Source organism: Nannobrachium achirus (genome assembly GCF_963921795.1).
Source record: "Nannobrachium achirus genome assembly, chromosome: 19".
NCBI lineage: Eukaryota > Metazoa > Chordata > Actinopteri > Myctophiformes > Myctophidae > Nannobrachium > Nannobrachium achirus.
In genome coordinates, this window is record NC_137826.1 from 45,578,987 (window position 1) to 45,596,068 (window position 17,082).

The 17,082-nt window shown below is 42.7% G+C and overlaps 1 protein-coding gene across 1 annotated transcript in view; it reads right to left on the bottom strand.

Moving 5' to 3' along the window:
* LOC308304866 (disks large homolog 4-like) overlaps positions 1-17,082 on the bottom strand; it is a gene marked incomplete at both ends in the record, with an annotated part of 136,146 nt that overhangs the window by 41,755 nt on the left and 77,309 nt on the right. The window contains one exon of the mRNA XM_080749494.1: positions 74-124. Within this exon, the coding sequence (XP_080605620.1) occupies positions 74-124 (51 nt within the window). The remainder of the gene's footprint in view (positions 1-73; positions 125-17,082) is intronic.

Sequence of the window (17,082 nt, forward strand, 5' to 3'; positions counted from 1 at the left end):
TAAAACGGTTATATACGGTAGACTGCATCTCTATAGTAGTGAACAGAAGAGGTAAAGCAGTTACTGTACTTACATAAGGAGAGCCGTCCAGTGTGTCGGTGTTCACCACCGGAGGAGAATTACCCTGAGGAGACACAGAGAAGAGACAGCCATGGTTATTAAAACCTAAGAGCATGACGTTGTTGTAGCCGATCTACAAGTGAAAATAGCACACAACACCTTGCCATAAATTAAAGCATACAAAAGCATCAAAAGTAGCAGAGTTTTGGACATAAATTATGAGGTTTCTATACCTGACACAGACAATATGCCTATAATACACAACTCATATGATACATACAGTGTCGGCTCTGTATAGTGTCACAGTCACACACTATTCTATGATAGCACACACACAGCCAAATACAAAATAGCACACATAACACATGCTCACACACACACACACACACACACACACACACACACATATGGTACACACATACACACAAAAAATGATGCAAATACGTACAAGTCAGCAGTCAGCACATGTACGATATCTTTTTTTTTTTTTACATTCCACATAATGTCTGAAAATAGACACGCTGCTACTTTTGTGTGCAAATATGTTTTTATTTCTAAACCCTATGAAAAGTGAGAAGCCTGCATCGCATAGCAGCCTCACCACCAGCCTCTCATTATCAGTGTCTCTGCCAAGTGGAAAACTCATATGTCCAAAAGCTGTTACTCAAAACGCGTCACTTCATGCCGCGTTTCGAGATTGCGGATCTGCTACTTTTGTGTGTGACACAAGGGCGTTAATTTACGCAAAAACACAATAGGTTGGGAAATGGAGATTAGAGGTTTATGCCTGACGGTAACGATGTATTATTGTTTACCACAAGACATGGAGCCAGGAGACAGCAGGGAGCAGAGGCATGTTGGCATACACATCCTTCTAGATTAACATAAAACACACACATGCACCTGCACACACACACACACACACACACACACACACTTACATGTAGGCCTACACAGTACGGATTGCAGAGAGTGAGTCCACCTCTATGAATAGTTATATTAGCATGCCCATATCTAACTATTAATTTAGCGAATGTCTGTCTGACCATCTGCATGCTGACATCACTGATAACACACAGTTTTGCCGCCATGGTAACAATGCCCAACTGACATCAACAAAGGCTAACTCACATCACTGACTGACATCACTACAGGGCCCAGATTTGGAGATGACATCACAGACTGGCCTGGACACGGAACACCATACTATATGGGCATAAAAGAGTTCCAGCCAGACAGACGGATACAACGGGTATTGCACAACTGGACATGGATGGTGACTATTCTGCCCAACAGGCACCGGTCTGGGTTTTCCAACATTACTTCTGAGACTCCTACATTCAAATCCCTCATCGCACACCCCCGGGCACAGGACTAGTATGGGTAATTGGGCATATACTGATTACATCAGGGATCTCCTTATATGGTAATAAAAGGGACAAGGAATGAGAGATAGAGAGATATCCATATATGGGCATATCAGTCACATCGGCGGTGGAACTTAGGTATCGAACTCTAGACGTGAGAGTCACGAAGCGGCCCGAACTTCTAGTTGTAAAACGAGTATACACACACGTACAACATCATTTCATAACGGAACAGGAACGGAACTTTCTTGGCACTGGTTCTGTGTACTCCTCTCCTATGGTTATAAGCATAGCACGCCCATACAGTAGCACTTACCATAGCACTCACCTACCCCAACAACCATACATGAAAGCTAGATAGCTTTTTTTAGTTCATATAAAGCTTTTACTGATTAGGTGCTTGGTCTACCTACGTTATTGTGTTGCCTTGCTTATTGTAAATCGCTCTGGATTAAGAGCGTCTGCTAAATGCCTAAATTGTAAATTGTTTGGTGTACACCTCTCCTATGGTTCTGTGTACAGCTCTCTCCTATGGTTCTGTGTACACCTCTCCTATGGTTCTGTGTACAGCTCTCTCCTATGGTTCTGTGTACACCTCTTTGATGGTTCTGTGTACACCTCTTTGATGGTTCTGTGTACAGCTCTCTCCTATGGTTCTGTGTACACCTCTTTGATGGTTCTGTGTACACCTCTTTGATGGTTCTGTGTACAGCTCTCTCCTATGGTTCTGTGTACAGCTCTCTCCTATGGTTCTGTGTACAGCTCTCCTATGGTTCTGTGTACACCTCTCCTATGGTTCTGTGTACAGCTCTCTCCTATGGTTCTGTGTACAGCTCTCTCCTATGGTTCTGTGTACAGCTCTCCTATGGTTCTGTGTACACCTCTCCTATGGTTCTGTGTACACCTCTCCTATGGTTCTGTGCACATCTCTCTCCTATGGTTCTGTGTACAGCTCTCTCCTATGGTTCTGTGTACAGCTCTCTCCTATGGTTCTGTGTACAGCTCTCTCCTAGCCGCAAATTGCAACACTAGATTTTTTTATAATGGGATGAATCTAGGGTTGCAATACCTCCCATAGGCAGCCGATGCATGAAAACAGTTTTTTGCTAACTGATTGTATTAAACGACTTCAAACTCACCAATATTGTAGCTCTATGGAAAGCTTGGAATTTACTCTTGCTAACTGCAAAGTGTTTGTTTCTGAAAAATCCACCGAAGAATTGTTATGATTTATTTTCTGTCAAGAAATCCGAGCAGACATGGTTTATTTTCTAAGTGCTGAACTTCGGAAGCGCTCGTCTTCTATAACGCCATGTACCGCTGCCTCCTGCATAATGTGACATTTAGAACCAGGTGGTCACAGGACCGTTGAGGGATTTTCCACGAGCGCTTCCAAACTCCAGGACTTAGAAAAAATTATCACCTGAACCAAATTTCTTGGATAGAAAGTAGCTCCTAACATGTCTACTGTGGATTTTTCTGAAACAAACACTTTGCAGTTAGCAAGAGTAAATTCCAAGCTTTCCATAGAGCTACAATATTGGTGAGTTTGAAGTCGTTTAATACAATCAGTTAGCAAAAAACTGTTTTCATGCATCGGCTGCCTATGGGAGGTATTGCAACCCTAGATTCATCCCATTATACAAAAATCTAGTGTTGCAATTTGCGGCTAGCTCTCTCCTATGGTTCTGTGCACAGCTCTCTCCTATGGTTCTGTGTACACCTCTCCTATGGTTCTGTGTACACCTCTCTCCCCTTCAGATGTTAGTCTGTCCCCGTGTGAACTTATGTTCATGAAAGTCATTGGTGAGATGACACGGTCCCACCGTACTCTGCACTAAGTGCTGCGGGGAGGAGGTGGATGATTGATAGCGTCTTTGAAGCACTTTTCTCCTTGAATGTCATCCTTAAGTGACCCGCGTATCGTTGCTGTCGGCCACAAAACCTTGTATCTCCGTGGTTCATTTTCTTTGTGAATGAATGCCCTACTACTTCATCACCATACAAAAGATTGTTTCACAAAATAAGTGAAAATAGCAGATCTACAAGCTCTCGCGAGGCGCTGAGAGCCTGTAGATCGTCTAAATTTGTAAATGTTTCTAGATTCTAGAATGATTATAGAACAAGGAACGGTTTTGGACATACAAGGTTTCCACCCGATAGCAGTGACATAAAATGCAACGCTGCACTCAAAGTTTCAGAGGACAGAAAGTGTCAGTGCCTGCACACTGTAAGATAAATCTCATTACGGTGTGTATATTAAAGTATTTACCGTCAACACAATAGCACTAATGTAACAATTAACCCTGCGGTTGCCAGCCAGCGGAGCAGACACAAAGCAATAAGAGAAGAGCTGCATCATCATGGCTGTTTTTCCCTGCCAAGGTAGTTTGGAGTTCATCAGCGCCCTCTGGAGGACATATTGGCACACAGCGTGACACACATACTGTACAGTTACTACAGACAAAAAAAAGATGTCTCATTACATTTTCAGTTTTATTACATTAGAACTGAAATTAAAGGATATCCTTAAAGAAGAACTTCACCCCTAAAGAGATAATACCCCTAAATAATATCTTTTCTCCACTCCATTACTCAATGAAGAATCCAAAAATGAAGAGAATAATTGATTCATATTGAAGAAAATAGGGGTCCACGCTTAACTTAATAATAATAACAGTAAAATAACAAAGATTTTAGTTTAGTTCCCTTCATTTTCTTTGCGTTCTTCATTCAGGAATGCGAGGGGGAAAAAAACGTGAATTCTCTATAAATTCACACACCAGAGGTTTCCCCAGACTATTTCGTTTAACGATATGTGTGTGATAAAGTTCAAGCACTTCAGACATATTTCTTTTTTCCCCCTTCACGCCGTCTAGCCACCGCGTGCTCACACGCACGCACGCACGCACGCACGCACGCACGCACGCTCGCACGCACGAACGCACGCACGCACGCACGCACGCACGCACGCACGCACGCACGCACGCACGCACGCACGCACACACGCACGCACACAGTGTTAATTAAATCCTCAGAGAGCAAACACACTGGCACAGATTGAACCTCTGCAGTCAGCCAGCATAACCTCAGCTCAACTCCTCTGTCGTCGGGCAGAAACCTCACATGTCCACGTTTTCCCTTTTCTTCATGAATTAATAACGCCATACTTCATCATACAAGAGTGTTGCACAAAAGCAATGAAAATAGCAGATCTACAAGCTCACAACATTGAGCTTATAGATCTTCTATTTAATTTCTTTATGTAAAAAAAAAACTAATAAAGGTTTTGGACATACAAGGTTTCCACCTGACGGAATAACTTCACTTTAACCATTGCTGTAAAAGGTAACTACTTTACTGTAACTTAAGTACAATTTCAAGGTATCATTTATTCATACTTTTATGCGTCTACTCCACAACCCCCTTAGAGGCAAATGTTGTACTTTTGTAATGTCTTTTTTCTTTTTCTTTTCTACAACAACTATTTGATCGCTTTTTGTTACAGGTTACTTTGCAGATCATGATTCATACATACAAAACATACATTAATATTATTATTATTAATAATATTATTTGAGTGCTTTTACTTTGTTACTGTAAGTGTATTTCCCATTTACAATTTGTAATTCAGGACATTTACTCTCCATTGTGGCTTTGCTACTTTTCCTTTTCCTTAAACATGTTTAGTACTTCTTCCTCCTGAGGCAGTCAGTCAGTCAGAAACCCTAGTTCAACTCCTGTCCCGCTCCCCACTTCCACCAAGACTAACCTCAGTTCAACTCAAGACAGAAATAGCCATCGTCAGTTTGCTTCCCGTTTCTGTGTGAAGTCGGGGGAGACCGGAAGCAGGTTGGAGTCTATTCATTTCCAATGGGAGAGTGAATGTGAACACAGCTTCTGAAGCATTCTTTGGCACCAGGTCTAAATATTGGATCCGATCGTCACAAGCCACATAATATTCCAAAGATGTTCACACTAAATTGGCTTTTTTCAGAGACAAATCAGGAGAAAATGAACATTATTATCGAACTTTCTCTGTCCCAGCAACACACTCTTGTGGGATCTAGCACCAGTAAACATAGGACATTTGTGAGATTTGCCATCAGATGCCCACTTAGGAGACCATTTGTAGGATTTGTGTACCATGTCGGCTCTATAGTGGCTCCAATTGGGATGGTGTATCTTCATAAATGAGCCATCTTTGGTTCAACTCCTGTACGCTCCACATCCACCAGGTGTGAACCCTACAGTACATCATCTCTATTCTAAGGAGAACTTTAACCAAAAATAGAAGATCTACAAGCTTGTAGATCTGCTATTTTGGGAAAGAAGTCTGGTGTAAAAAAGGGCAGACTGTGTACAGCGTGAAAGGTCAGGATTACTAAGTATTGACAGTCTAGAAAATACACATTAACACGAATCCGACATACACCGATGATGATAGTGCTGTCAAACAAGTCTATGACGCTGCCTATGAAATCTATAAAAAGGTTTAATCTGCATCTGCTATACAATATGTAGTGGTGGTGGAGGTCCCAGCTTCATCTCTCTCTCAGCTAAGGAGCCCCAGCTTCATCTCTCTCTCAGCTAAGGGGTCCCTGCTTCATCTCTCTCTGCTAAGGAGTCCCAGCTTCATCTCTCTCTCTCAGCTAAGGGGCCCCAACTTCATCTCTCTCTCTCAGCTAAGGGGTCCCAGCTTCATCTCTCTCTCAGCTAAGGGGCCCTGCTTCATCTCTCTCTCTCTCTCTCTCTCATCTCTCCTGCTTCATCTCTCTCTCAGCTAAGGAGTCCCAGGTTCATCTCTCTCTCTCATCTCTCCTGCTTCATCTCTCTCTCAGCTAAGAGGCCCTGCTTCATCTCTCTCTCAGCTAAGAGGCCCTGCTTCATCTCTCTCTCAGCTAAGGGGTCCTGCTTCATCTCTCTCTCTCTCTCTCTCTCTCTCTCTCTCTCTCTCTCTCATCTCTCCTGCTTCATCTCTCTCTCAGCTAAGAGGCCCTGCTTCATCTCTCTCTCAGCTAAGAGGCCCTGCTTCATCTCTCTCTCAGCTAAGGGGTCCTGCTTCATCTCTCTCTCTCTCTCTCTCTCTCTCTCTCTCTCTCTCTCATCTCTCCTGCTTCATCTCTCTCTCAGCTAAGGGGTCCTCCTTGGGCTGAAAAACATTGCAGATCCCTGCTGTACATGCAGCAGGCCTCACCTCAGGCCACCTCCTGTACTGCTCCACATATCCAGCCAGCGTCTCATAAGTTTTACATGAAGACAATAACATCTGTGCTTGTGTCTGAGAACACGCTACACGCTGTTCTGTTCTGCTCTCTGCTCCTCTTTCATCTTCCTCTGACACGTTACACTGTTCTCTGGGGCTAAAAAGGAAGCTTATAAATAATAATGTCCTAAAAGTAACATCTGTACTTTTCTTTTTGTTTATAGAAACAAAATAGAAACTGGCGGTCCGTCCGCAATTACATTTAATTCAATTCAAAGGGCTTTATTGGCATGAGAAAACATACGTTTACATTGCCAAAGCAGAAGTGTACACAATACAATACAATCAAGTGTTACAATACGATCAAAAACAAAAAAATGTACAGTTTAAGGGAGTGAAACAGTTTTCATGTATCGAGGTTACTCAGTGCAGACAGTGCAGGGATATACACAATGATTAGTATCTATAACAGGGACATGCTGGGCCCCTGATTCAGCCCAGGAAAAAGAGTTGGAGAGGCCCTCATTGCGTGCTATAGAGAGAGATCTCTCTCTATAGCTCTGCTGCTACTCAAATATTTGCCATTTCAGATCATGACAAGTGACAAGCCAGTGGGCCAAATACATGAGTTATATTTCGTCGTTGTCGGGTGTAAACCTTGTATGTCCAAAACCGTTTGTTTTGTATTTATCATTTAAAAAATGATTTAAACTAGTGAAAACAGCCGATCTACAGCACACTACTTTGTTGGCCGCCCAGCCCCCAAAATGGAACGAAGGCCGACATTTTATTTGTATTTTTTTTCCTAATGGCCGGCCGGGACCGGCCGGGAATGAACCAGCCGTTCGGGAGTTGTCCCGCTTTTCCCAATGGCCAGCACGTCCCTGATCTATAAGGTGGTTGTGTTTCTCTCTCTCTCTCTCTCTCTCTCTCTCTCTCTCTCTCTTTCTCTCTCTCTCTCTCTCTCTATCTCTCAGATCTTACTTTCCCTTTCAGGCCTGCTGTGCCAAAGGACATTATGTCACAAACCATCCTTATCTAGAGACTAACAGAAATAAATAATAATAAGTGGAACAGGCCCCATGCAGCGCATCATCACAGCACTTTAACTGCACTGCTCCTGTCAGGGCACACAGTCTCTGTGGCTCTGTGCTGTGTACCCTCTGCTTAAAAGTACTAAAACCTTTTACTTAAGTAAAAGTAGCAATACTGCAATGTAGAAATACTCTGTTACAAGCAAAGGTACTTAAGTAAATGTACTTACTGTAGTTACTTTACACCACTGTACACAATGTAGAGATACTCTATTACAAATAAAGGTTTGGTGTTCTAGTAAAAGTACAAACGTATTGGCATTAAAATATACTTAAAGTACCAAGTACTCAATATGCAGGATGGCCCATTTCACAAGTTTTCAAATGTATAAAATGTATCCACGAGTTTCCAACGCCCCATAGTGCATTGCGCAGACGCTGTACCGAGCTTCCGGCGCCGCAGCCGAGTGTGATTTACAAGCTCACAACAGGCTGCATCTGCGACGCGACGTGAGCTTGTATGTCTGCTGTTAAACCGGAAGTGTGGTCCAAATAATCTCCAGTCGCCTCCAGCAAACTCCCGCGGAAAGAGGTGGATAAAAAATATATATTTTGAAAATAGCAGATCTACAAGCTCACAACACGTCGCACTGCGATGTGTTATAAGTTTGTAGATCTGCTATTTTCAAATAGCCAAACCACATAAGGGCGGAAGTGGTTAATGTACAACAGTGACGTCAATACGTGCGCGTCACGCGTCTCTGACGCATTCACGTTGCCTAAAGACGCATTCACGTCAGTGTCCTTGGGTCCCATGGACGCATCGCCTCCATTGGAGTCCACGTTAAAATAATTTACCACGTCGCGAAAAAAATATATTTTAAAAAGTCCAGACGCCACCATTGTTCATGGGTGAAGGCATGCTACTTAATGCTATGTTAACACAAATGAAATCCGCGTAGAAAGTCTTAAAACAGACGATAGAACTAACGACAGTGTGTTTTGAACGCCATTGTGTGTATGTGGATGGTCACAGAATTCAATGGGTGCCTGAGTTTTAGCGTAGCACCGGGCCGCTCTCTGACCATAGTGGCACAGCGTGTTAGGTGATACACCAAAAAGGGTTCCCCCACAGAACGTGTATGGCGCAGAAACATGACATGCTCACTGCTCACACAGCGACCCGCCTCCTCTCCCTCTGTCGTCTTCATTCAATAACAACTGGATACACGCGCTATTGTTTATAGATGTGGTGGACATTGGACAACGTGTTAGAAGCCACACAGGTCTTCATTGCGTCTTTACAGCAATAGCGACGATTAACGTTGTGGTGAACGTGGTCAAATAACCTTTATTGGCTCAACTACAACACGGAGGAAGCAAGCTAGCCTAGCATGTATGCTATCTGAGACAGTATGTATGTAGCCTAGACTGCCTAACTGTTTTGATTGATTATAGTGTTTTCGTGGCGGCGCCGTCCATTTGGTGGCGGCCGCCTGTGCCTTGCCCTCCCGCATCCATAGAGGGGCGGCACGTCCCTCTATGATCAACCGTTCAAAACAAAAGTAGCCGATCTACAAGCAATCCTAATCGACTGTTTTTGACCCAGTCCACTGGTTCAATGTACAGCAGAGCAAACACAAGCACGGCATTTCCCCCATTCCATAGAAGCAGTAACAGTACAAACAGGAGACATCATGATCTCACTTAGAAGATCCATATATTATCGATGTATATAAAATAACAGGTGGCTGTTGATTATGAAGACTCGGTAAAAGCTTCTATCTACGCCCCCAAGTGGTCAACATCCGATATTACCGGTTAGGTATAAAAAAAATCAAACCATCACATGACTATTTGGAAGTATTCAAATTGTAAGATTTGGAATTGTGGTTCATTTCTTTCAGACACATTTCTACGTAACATGAACATAACCATATAATAACCAATTCAAGTTAAATGCTGCACTTTGTCAAAAATGACATGACGCGTTGAATTTTTGTGGGACCCATAAAATATCTCTGGGACTCATCCGAAAGACCCGTCTTGGGTCCCGGGACTCATTACATTAAAAACCTATTAACATCACTGGTACAATCTACAAAGTAACAAGTAACTAAAGTTTTCAGATAATTGTAGTGGAGTAAAAAGTACAACATTTGCCTCTGAGATGTAGAGTGGATTAGAAGTAAAAGTAACTCCAGTTAAGTAAAAAAATACCGTACTTGAGTTCTTAGTTACTTTACACCACTGACTGCACGTTCCTGTGTTGTCTACTGCTCTAAGTCCCCATCACTCCACTTCAAAGGTTTTGTTTTGACATGGATTTGGGTGTAAAGCTATAGCTGCCTGTCAGGATTGACTACTGTAGTGTACACACGGAACAGAAAACTGGAAATAGTATGTACGGTATTCCAGTATACCGTCACTGTCGGGCAGAAACCTCGCACAGTATTTCAAATTTGTATGTTTTCTTCGTAAAGTAAAGCCCTGCTTCATCATGCAAGACTGTCGCACAAAACTAGTGAAAATAGCAGATCTACAAGCACACCACTCCTCGCGCTGCGAGGCGGTGTGTGATTGTATATCAGCTATTTTCACTAGTTTAAATCATTTTTAAAATGATAAATACAAAACGAACGGTTTTGGACATACAAGGTTTCCACCCGACAACAAGGATAATCACATTTGTTCAGTAACCTATTATAGGAAGTATACAATGTAATGTGTGGTCCAGTATACAGTATCGTTGTTGACAGGTAGAAACCTCATATACTTTGTGTTTGTGTTTTTTTCATAAATTTACGTCCTACTCGATAATACTTAGTCAAACAAAACCAAAGTATCAAAAATATCAGTCCTGCAAGCTCAAAACCTTTTTCTTCTTCCTTTTTTTTTAATCCCTACTAGCCGTGGGTTTTTAGGTAGGCTTATGGCAGTGTCTGTCAGATAGTCAGTCAGTCAGTCCAACATGTTTGCCAAAAACAACAACCTATCTCATAAAATACTGGTTGGATGGACATAGGACAATATTTCCTGTTGCACCTCCACGTTCCCTGGAGGAGGAGCCCTTCTGGATCAGGGACGTGCTGGGCCCCTGATTCAGCCCGGGAAAAAGAGTTGGAGAGGCCCTCATTGCGCGCTACAGAGAGAGAGAGCTCTCTCTAATAGCGCTGCTGCTACTCAAAGATTTGTGACAAAGTGACTGTAAGCCAGGGGGCCAATTACATGAGTTATATTTCGTTGTTGTCGGGTGGAAACCTTGTATGTCCAAAACCGTTTATTTTGTATTTATCATTTTAAAAATGATTTAAACTAGTGAAAACAGCAGATCTACAAGCACACAACGCCTCGCCGCGAGGCGTTGTGTGCTTGTAGATCTGCTGTTTTCACTATTTTTGTGCGACGGCCTTGTATGATGAAGCAGGGCTTTACTTTGCGAAAAAATCTACAAATTTGAAACTTGGAGGTTGTCGGGCAGAGGTTTCTGCCCGACAGTGACGATTTACTTTGTTGGCCGCCCAGCCCCCAAAATGGAACAAAGGACGACATTTTATTAGATTTTTTTTTCCTAATGGCCGGCCTGGACCGGCCCGGGAATGAACCGGCCTTTCGGGAGTTGTCCCGCTTTTCCCAATGGCCAGCACGTCCCTGTTCTGGGTTGAGGATAAAGGACTTCCTCTGGCACTATACCTTAGGTTAAAAACTTCCACTTGCAGACTAAGATTACTCCAAATCCAATGAGCCTGTAGTACAGTAGCGCTGCTAAGAAACCTGGAACACAGCAGCAGTCTCCAGGGTCCGCTAGCTGGGGGCTCTGAGAAGTTTTTAGAGAGAACGAACCAAAGACCAGAGCAGCAGCTCAAGAAGTTCTTGCAATAACGTCTCCAACTGTATACAGAAATAATTAGCTTATTATCACCAACACTAGCATTTACAACGGCAAAGTAGCCTATATCGTCTCTGTCGGGTGGAAACCTCATTATGTCCCAAACTGTTACTTTTCAGGATTCACATTAAAAAGCATTAAAAGTAGCAGAGCTACAAGCTCGAAATGGCGTCGCCTCACCACGCGTTTCGAGCTTGTAGATCTGCTGCTTTTGATGCTTTTGTGTGAGGCTGTAGTATGATCAAGTATAGGGAGTTAACTTAAAAACCCACAAAGGCGATAGGGCCTTTCTGTGTGCATGTTCTCCCCGTGTCTCCTAGGGTAGATACTCTCACAAAAACGTGCAGTAATCCTGGTCTCTAAATGCCTCCCCCTGGCCAGCCGGGGCACCTGATGGAGGGGAAAGGAACAGGTTGGAATAACGTGTTCCTTCCACGTGCTACGTCCAAACCGGGGAAATTCCCACTGTCAGGTGAAAAGAAGCAACTTGGCAAATGTATAGAAAGAAGCATGAGGTCAGTCCGTTGTCTCCCCAGGCACGGCAGAGGGAGAGCAGAGCCCAGGATTACATAGGCAATAGGCACTGGGTGAAAAAATGTGTTACAAAATCGTGGGTTAAAAATTATAATAAAACCCCACAAAAAGTTAGAATTTGGAGATAAGAGGTTTCGGCGACAATTCGAAGAAAAACGATGCAATTTTACAGGTACTGTTAACACTTGGCAGTGGCCTGAGTGGTCATTAACCACCACTAAAGCCAACAGAGTCACTAACTCTGCGTACCTTTGGGACAGAGTGCTAATAATAGCAGAGCAGGACAATGACCTCCCTTGAGGTCTGCGGCTGCGGCCACACTGTGGCACTAATAGCCTAATGCCAGCGGTCCTGCCCAGAGCTGGAGGAATGAGACGGTGCCAGCACTGCAGGTTGGTTCAGTTGGCATTTCTTCTGTTTTATATTACTGTATATACAACAGGTTCAGAGGGTTCATGATGCATTTTGTAAATACATGCATAACTTAATGTTATGGTGGATATATGAACCCGAATTAATAATACCATTTATACGTTTTCACTAGTAATGCAATAAGTCAGAGCGTTACAATTGCCCCTGTGACGTGACAATTGTAACAGTGGTTGGGGGCATTTGTAACACTGTAAAAATAAGTCATATTATTGAGCTCAAAGTAATATAGCCTACATTTGTTATAATGTAATTGTGTTACGCACAGTCGCACACATATTCTTTTTATATATAATTACAATTATTTGAATTTGAAGTGCAAACAAAAATGTCTGTATAAATGCAACTTGCAGGGTGCATGGCTCACCACAAAGACTCATAAAAAGAAAATAAGTAAGACACCCTAAGGCTGAGAAGCAACCGCCAGGTCGCGCAGAAACTTCACAGCTGACTGAAAATCAGTGACGCGGCACAGACCCATGTGAGTGAACTTTTTGTGACCTGCCTTCATAGATGGAATGGGAGGGAGGAACTGAAGTTGATGGGTAACGCAATGTTGTGTATTAGTGTGACGGACATGCGCGTGATGGACACATGAGCGCGACAGACATGAGCTGGACGTTTTCATACTAACTGCGACCTGACGGTCGCAATAATAGCAAGCATTCTAAAGTACTTCTGGTACTTTTTCATTCATAAAGGCGTGTGCAGCATACATGCACAGGCACGTTTCAGCATCAAGTGTGTGACACACGCTCACAAAGCTTGATGCCGAATCGCGCCCGGATGTATGTATTTATGCTGCCCGTGTCTTTATGAATTAACTATTTTACCACTATGTATGTTAACGTTCGCACCATTCTGGCGAGTTATTGTTGCCAATACGAATGAGTACAGCTATAATTGTGAATTGAAAAAGATTTGGTTTGGAAATAATGCATAGATATTTTTCATCGCAAAGGTAAGCTACTTTTTGATGGCAGTAGCACCAATAAATACGGCAGTAAAAGAGTTAAAAAGTATCAAAAGGACGTCTGTTTTGAGGCAGAGGGAGCTACAGTATGTCTTTGGTATTTTCTGTGTAGCTTTTTTGCCATTTAGTTTGCCAACTGTGTGTGACACAGTTCCTGTCCGTGCCAACAGCCTCTACCGTGGTCCTGTGGAGAGTGTAGTAGACGCCCCCATGTCTCCTCTGACACACCGCGGAGAGGCCAGCTGCCTCCTCTTTCACCTGACCGCGAGCGGAGAGCGTGTAGCACGTGCCGAGGTTTCACGCTAGCTGTCCCACTTCCCCTTATAGACACCAAATACGTAGATAGATGCACGCCTCAGTGACCACTGGCCACCGTTGCCATGTCCGCTTGTTTGTTATAAGCCACTTTGGGCTTTCTGTAAAGTCACTTGTTAACCCATTTAGAACGGGTACACACTATTGTGTGTTATTATTTTATGCTTTAACTATTGAAAAATAGCAGATATACAAGCTCACAGCGCGGCACCGAGTGCCGCGTGGTTCTCAAACGTTTTCATGTGAAGGACCCCCAAAATGATATGTATTTGGCCACGGACCCCCATCTCAAAATATTTAGTTCCTGGGACCCCCCAGAAGCAAAATTTGAGTTACAAACGTTCGCTTTGAAAATACACATATTCAAAGATTTGCATATATTTTCACGACTTTTTTCAAAAATAGCAGATCTACAAGCTCGCAGCGCAGCACTCGGCGCCGCGCTGTGAGCTTGTATATCTGCTATTTTTCAATGGTTAAAGCATTCAATAATTCTAGGCCTATTGGCGGTTGTGGGATGCGTTTTTTGGACTTGTTTATAGTTGCTTATTTGGGCCTGTATGGAGACATTTTAGCAGAGTCTCCGGTAGGCTTCATGTAATTGATAGAGAATAGGTGATTTTTAGGGGTGCTGCTGCTTTAAAGGCCCGCTTCACCTCAGGGACAACCAGATCTTATTTTATTGTTGTTTGGGACACGATCAACCCAATCCTGAGTTATTTGTTTGTGTTCAATCTGTGTTTTGAGATATTTTAGTATTTCAGCATGACTAGTGATGCATTTTACATGAAATACTAAAATATCTCAAAACACAGATTGAACACATTAAAAGTAAATTAATTGAAGATTAAAAGATTGTGTCCCAAAACAACAATAAAATAAGATCTGGTTGTCCCAGAGGTGAAGTGGGCCTTTAAAGCAGGGCCGCTTGCCTTAATTCTACTACTGCAATAAATATGCCTGAGTCATATAAAAGTTCCTGAAATTAATTACTAAATTAATGCCCTACTTGATCATACTACCAGGCAGCTCAGTGGCTTTGTGCCCTGAGACTGGGAGTTTGAGGTTCGATCCCCGGCCAGGTCAGACCAAAGACCGGACCCAATGCTTGGCACTCAGCATCAAAGGGTTGTATTAGAGGTAAGTCCCTGCGACATACTATTGTCATGTCCAGGGGTGTACAGTACATCAAGCCACCTCACGCCAAGGAAACAGGAGATCAACGCCTGCCCTATATGGCAGGGGTTCCCAAACCTTTTGTCTCAGGGCACCCCATGAATATTTGTTTAATCTGAGGCACCCCTACATTATAATTTTCACTCCCAGCACCTTATATTTATAGCCTTGTGTGTCCAAAACCGTTTGTTTTGTATTTATCATCTATAAAATGTACTAAACTAGTGAAAACAGCAGATCTACAAGCACACAACACCAGCACACAACGCCTCGCGATGCGAAAACCCTGTTTTCACTAGATTTGTGTGACGGTCTTGTATGATGAAGCAGGGCAAAAGACGTGCACATTTGAAACTTGGAGATACGAGGTTTCTGCCCGACAGTGACGATATTTTAGTGATTATGTTGAGAGGAAAAAGTTGAGATAATAGCCATTTTGGTTAGAACTGACTGAAAATAACCCTAACCCTAAATAATGATACTAAATAATATTTTTTCAAGTGTCCAAATAAATTTTAAATATTATCAAATGATCTTGCGGCACCCCTGGACTGCCGTCGTGGCATCCCAGGGTGCCCCGTCACACAATTTGAAAACCCCTGCTATATGGGCCTCAGGGCTCTGCAAGGATTAAAGCGTCACACAAAAGCATCAAAAAGAATCAGATCTGCTTCGCGGCGCTTTTTGAGCTTGTCGACGCAGGCGCAAATGGAGTCTTGTGTTGTTAGATGCATGAAACTCTCTATAATGCACACCTTCTTGTCACTCCGTACTGTAGATCTCAAATAATTCAGGAATATAGCAGGTGCTATAAAACCTATACAGGTACAGTACAGTACAGTACAGTACAGTACAGTACAGTACTGTACAGTACAGTACAGTAAAGCAGGGGTTTTCAAAGTGGGTGACGGGGCACCCTGGGGTGCCGCGACGGCAGTCAAGGGGTGCCGCGAGATCATTTGAATATATTTGGAATTTATTTGGACACTTGAAGAAATATTTAGTATAATTAGTCAGGCAGAAACCTCTGTCGCACAAAACTAGTGAAAACAGCCGATCTACAAGCACACAATGCCTCGGCGTTGTGTGCTTGTAGATCTGCTGTTTTCACTAGCTTAGTACATTTTATAGATGATAAATACAAAACGAACGGTTTTGGACATACAAGGTTTCCACCCAACAACGACGATATGCTATAAATATAAGGTGCTGGGAGTGAAAATTATAATGTAGGGGTGTCTCAGATTAAAAACAATATTCATGGGGTGCCCTGAGACAGAAAAGTTTGGGAACCCCTGCAGTACAGCAGTACAGTACAGTACAGTACAGTACAGTACAGTACAGTACAGTACAGTACAGTAAAGTACAGTCTAGCCATAGGTCACAGACTAATTAGAAAGACTTGTTTTTTTATTTATCATTTAGACCATGAACCCCAATACGTAACAATGCCTTTCAATCCAGGAACCCCTTTTGGGGTTGCAGTTGCTATGTAGAGTATGTAGCAACATAGATTTTTTGTAATGTTTGAATAAATAATTTACGTTTTTCAGAAAACTTTAATAGGATTTAATAGGCGTGTTTAGAATCAGCCCCAGGTCTTAAAGGGTTAACTTACTCGAGGCACAAACAAGCAAGGAGTCCAGAAAACTGTGTGAATTTCATTGCCGATGCAACACATGAACGTTTATGTCTGTGGCTTGAGGAAATACAAATGAAAAACCTTAAGGTATATAATGACCTGGCCAGCAACAGTGCTTGAAAGGTTATAGTAATGCATTTCTAGTGGGAATCACCACCAGTAGGCTGTATCCAAGAAGAGATGATTCACATTTAGATCGATAAAGGTCAAGGTGTGCTTGCATGACAAGAGCTGACCTTGAGTATTACATTAAAGCGGTGCATAGCATGCAAGGCATGGAGGAGCGGCAAGGGTGTCACCTTCAGATGCCGTTCACATGGATGGGACGATACGAAAATGTCATGTAACGATTAATGTGAACAAAGAAATCGCGATTTACCATATTATCGCGATAAACAAAATATCCCTAACATTCATTATCCTGGGGCAGAACATTTGCCAAAAAATTTTTTTTTGG